Source organism: Miniopterus natalensis, chromosome 1 (genome assembly GCF_054644295.1).
Source record: "Miniopterus natalensis isolate mMinNat1 chromosome 1, mMinNat1.hap1, whole genome shotgun sequence".
Lineage (NCBI taxonomy): Eukaryota > Metazoa > Chordata > Mammalia > Chiroptera > Miniopteridae > Miniopterus > Miniopterus natalensis.
Window position 1 is genome coordinate 519630 of NC_142081.1, and position 4245 is coordinate 523874.

Sequence of the window (4245 nt, forward strand, 5' to 3'; positions counted from 1 at the left end):
CAAAGTCTGTCCACGAAAAGTGGGACTTGCCTAATGCTCCCTGCACTTCAGGACCTCCCAACACATGGGTCACAGATTTCTTCACTCTGTGTTTCCCTCAGATTTCACCTGGGTCTCCCAGCCATGGCCCTGCCTTAGTGTCCCTGCCGAGCTCAGCCATGGTCTGGGGGTTGGGCACAGCTGTGTCTGCAGCACAAACCACCTTGGATTTCAGAGACCTGCAGCTGGGACATGTTCTCTGTGCTCCCTGGCGATGGAGGCAAATGAGGTACATACTCAGGACTAAGTCATTTTGTGAAATCTCTGTAAGAAAGTGTGGTTTTAGTTCATTGTCTTGGATGGGACAAGAAACAAGTGTGTGGTCTGCTAACTAGTGTAATTTCCACATTGATCCCAAGTACATTGTCCCTTAACTCTGTGGGTGTCCTGGCTGAGTGTTGCCTCTCACAGGAGGAACTTTTAAATGTGCTGAGAAGACTTGCTCCCATTTCCATCTGGTTCCCTCCATGCCCAGAAATCTTGAGGAGAATGACTTTGTCCCCTCTTCAGAAAATCCCTCCATCTTCAGGGGGAAGAGCAGACATGCATTTGCTGAGTCTCAGGTGGGAGCTGGTCCTGCCCACCTCAGAGCCTGCAGAGACCAGCCCCTGGCTGCAGTTCACAGAGGCAGGTCTTTCCCTGGGCAGGGACCTCGAGCTGCTCCCCTGTAGGTTCATGTTGCTCAGGTCGACCTGAGGGGTGCAGACTTAGGACACCTGTTAGGGGGTCACTGCTCAGTCCTGTGGTGTGCATGTGGGAATTACAATTACCCTGTGAAGATCAACAGTTGTGTTTCTCTGTCCATTATTTTGTTGCTTAAATTAAGAATTTACCCTGACATTCCTAGATGTGTTTGTATTTATTTAAATGATTGAAGTATTCATCCAAACCTGTCCACAAGAAAACTCCACGTTCGAGTGGCTACAAGGGTAAATTCTACCAAATTTCACAAAACAAATAGTGTTGTCTCAATCGCTTCTTCTCAAACACTTGCAAAATTTTCAAGAAGAAAAAAGACATTCAGACTCATTTATTGAGGTGACCAGTACTCTCATACTAAGGGCAAATAAGAACAGTAAAAAGAGAGAGGCCGGGTCCCTAATGAGCATAAATGGAAAAAATCTCAACAATATACAAGGAAAGCCAACAGCACATTGAGAGGATCATTTATGTTTCCAGTGGGATAGGGACCTGGAAGGCAAGGATGGTTTAATGTATGTAACTGGTCAATGTGCTACAGCTCACCCAGAGCATGAGGGACAAGTAATATTCCATTTAAACAGATAAAAGGACACATATTTAAGAATTCAAATTCCTTTCATGAGTAAAGATGAAATAAATTAGTTATTCAAGGCTTGGCCCTCGGCATAACAAAGGCCACATGAAAGAAGCAAACAAGTGACATAATTACAATAGGAGAGAAGAGAATTTATCTTCTGAATCCAGAACAAAGACAAGGTTCTCAGTGTGACAACTTCTATCAACAGAACTGTAAGTCCTTGTCAGAATAAATAGGCAGGAAAAGAAATGAAAAGTATATAAAAAAAAAAATCATAAGATGTTCTCTCTTTCCTGTATGCAGACGTCATGATCTTCTATATAGAAACCCTGGAGACGGCACCAGGAGATTCACAGAACTAGAGAGTGAGCCCAGGAGAGATGGGAGCTATGAGGTCAGCACACACGGGGCTGGTGCCCTGCACACTCCCCACAGTGTCTCATGACTCTAGGGAACGTGTGGGGCTATTTCAGAGGAAAGTGAGGAGAGGAAACTTGAACCCATCACACAACAAGGAGACTCAGAGCCGAATGGAGCAGGAACCCTGGGTGGTGTGTCCTCAGTCTGGGTTACGTCCCCCATTCGTGATCCCAGGTGGCTTCCCCAGTGTTGCCCTGAGTCAGGCCCCTGTTCCAGTTCCCTCCCATCATGTGGGGACATGGAGACAGGGTTCCCCGGGCCCCATGCAGACAGCAGGGTTTCCAGCAACAACATTCTCATTGCTCACAAACCATTACCCACATCTTCACCCAAACACACCTGTCATGACAAAGCTACTTCTCCATCCCCAGGGAAGGAAACTGGTTCCCATCAGGGTCCAGAGGAGAAACACAGCACATGAGGCAGTGCAGCTGCTACACAGTCAGCACCGACCCCTGAAGGCCATGGCCCGGGGGCTCTGCCTGTGTCTCTATGGTCCATGCTTCTGTGTCCCAGGGGCCCACACAGACCCTCCACTCTCCCCAGCACTTGTCCACGGGCTCTGGGTTCACACTCTGCTCTTAATTCTACCTCTGAACACTTTGTAGGAAAATAGTGTCTGATGGGGCTCCCGTCCCCTGAACATGAGCCTCCTGCACTTTACTTCCTCCTCTGGCTGTGAGGGTTAATTTCTTCTGTGTGTCATTACTGGTGACTGTCAAAGGCATCTCTTCTTTTAACTCCTCTCTTTTCCTTTTTATGAAAACTTTCCCTCTGATTCTTTGTACACGTGTCCTGGAGCAGTTGATTCCAGGGGGAGATCATAGGCCCCGATGTGGGCAGCAATTCTTACAGACGAGCACAATCGGGCACGGCACACACTAGGACAGGGGCTTTCTCGTTTGGACACTGCCACATCATTTCCACATTAGAAAGATGCTCAGTGGTGCAGATGCATAATCACAGTGTTTATTTGTAATCTTTTCTCCAGGTTAAAACAAGATTATTTGTGATGTGATTAGTTTGGGGACTCTGCTATATGCCAAGGGCTCGCATAAGGGAAACGTTTGCACAGAGTTTGAACGCCATAAAAAAATGATCCAACATCAAGAATGAAGGGTCTCCCCTTATCCTGTGCTTGGAAGAAGTCACTCAGATCAAAGTATCCTCCTAAATGAAGAAAACATGATTTAAAAATGGCTGTGCTTTCTAAAATATTTTACACCAAGTTAAACATTACTTTCAAATAACAAGACGATAAAAATTTGGTTATTGTAGACTTATTGAAGTGTTGGAATTATGGAACTGTCTCTACAGATGCTAACCCCTTTTAAATGTGTTTCAAAAGTTAAAAGTAAAACCTACTCATCACCCCATCATTCCTTCCTATGCTCAGAGAGGGGAGTCTGTCCTTAATTTAATTCCAATGTTCCCCATAAACCAGGTGACCCCCTATCCTTGACTTACATGCTGAGTGAGGTCCAGGGAAGAGATGCCCCCAAGGGTCCCAGAAGGACCAGGGCAGCCTGACCTCAGTCCCCGCACTTATAAGGAAAAGGCTGCCCCACATGCAAATGTGCCTTCAGGCTCCAGGGTAAAAGCTCCCCTGGGCTGTGGGGCTCACAGCTCCCTCCTCACACAGGGCTGAGGACTCTGGGGAAGGCAGGGCCTTGGTGTAGAAGAAGATGAGCCTGCTGGGTCTCCTCCTGTGCCTGGTGACAGCCCCCCAAGGTGAGGGTCTCAGATGTCAGGCATCATTTATGGGGGGATTGTGACTGCACGTGACTGACAGGGACTGGTGCCCCTTGTCCCCAGGTGTCCTGTCCCAGTTGCAGCTGCAGGAGTCGGGCCCAGGACTGGTGAAGCCCTCGCAGACCCTCTCCCTCACCTGCACTGTCTCCGGGGGCTCGGTCACCAGCAGTTACTACTGGAGCTGGATCCGCCAGAGCCCTGGGAAAGGGTTGCAGTGGATGGGGTACTGGACAGGAAGCACCAGCTATAACCCAGCCTTCCAGGGCCGCATCTCCATCACTGCTGACACGTCCAGGAACCAGTTCTCTTTAGAGCTGAGCTCTGTGCCCACCGAGGACACGGCCGTGTATTACTGTGCGAGACACAGTGAGGGGAAGTCAGTGTGAGCCAGACACAAAACTTCCTGAGGAAGTGGGGGGGCTGCAGGGGGCCCTCAGGACACCAGGGGACCCTCAGGACACCAGGGGACCCTCAGGACACCATGGGACCCTCAGGACACCAGGGGGCACTCAGGAGACAGAAGTCAGAGCATCCAGCCCACGAGCAGGTGCAGGTGGAGGTGCAGGTGCAGCCCTGGGCACTTGTTGTCCTCTGGGGATTCCTCTTCCTCTGACACTTGCTCTTGGATCTTCTCCAGAGTCACGACTTATAAATTATTCAAACATGACAAGGCCTCATTTTCCATAGAACCTCCACAGGCTCCCAGCCTGAGCCAGACAACCACAGCCACCCTCAACCTTCCCCAGACTCACATC

The 4245-nt window shown here is 49.2% G+C and overlaps 1 gene segment (V, D, J or C); it reads left to right on the forward strand.

The window, feature by feature from the left end:
- The first annotated feature begins 3423 nt into the window (after positions 1-3423).
- Positions 3424-3876, forward strand: LOC148093964 (immunoglobulin heavy variable 4-59-like). The segment is given in 2 exon segments: positions 3424-3469; positions 3554-3876. Coding segments are annotated over 2 exon segments (369 nt in total).
- The last annotated feature ends 369 nt before the right edge of the window (positions 3877-4245 follow it).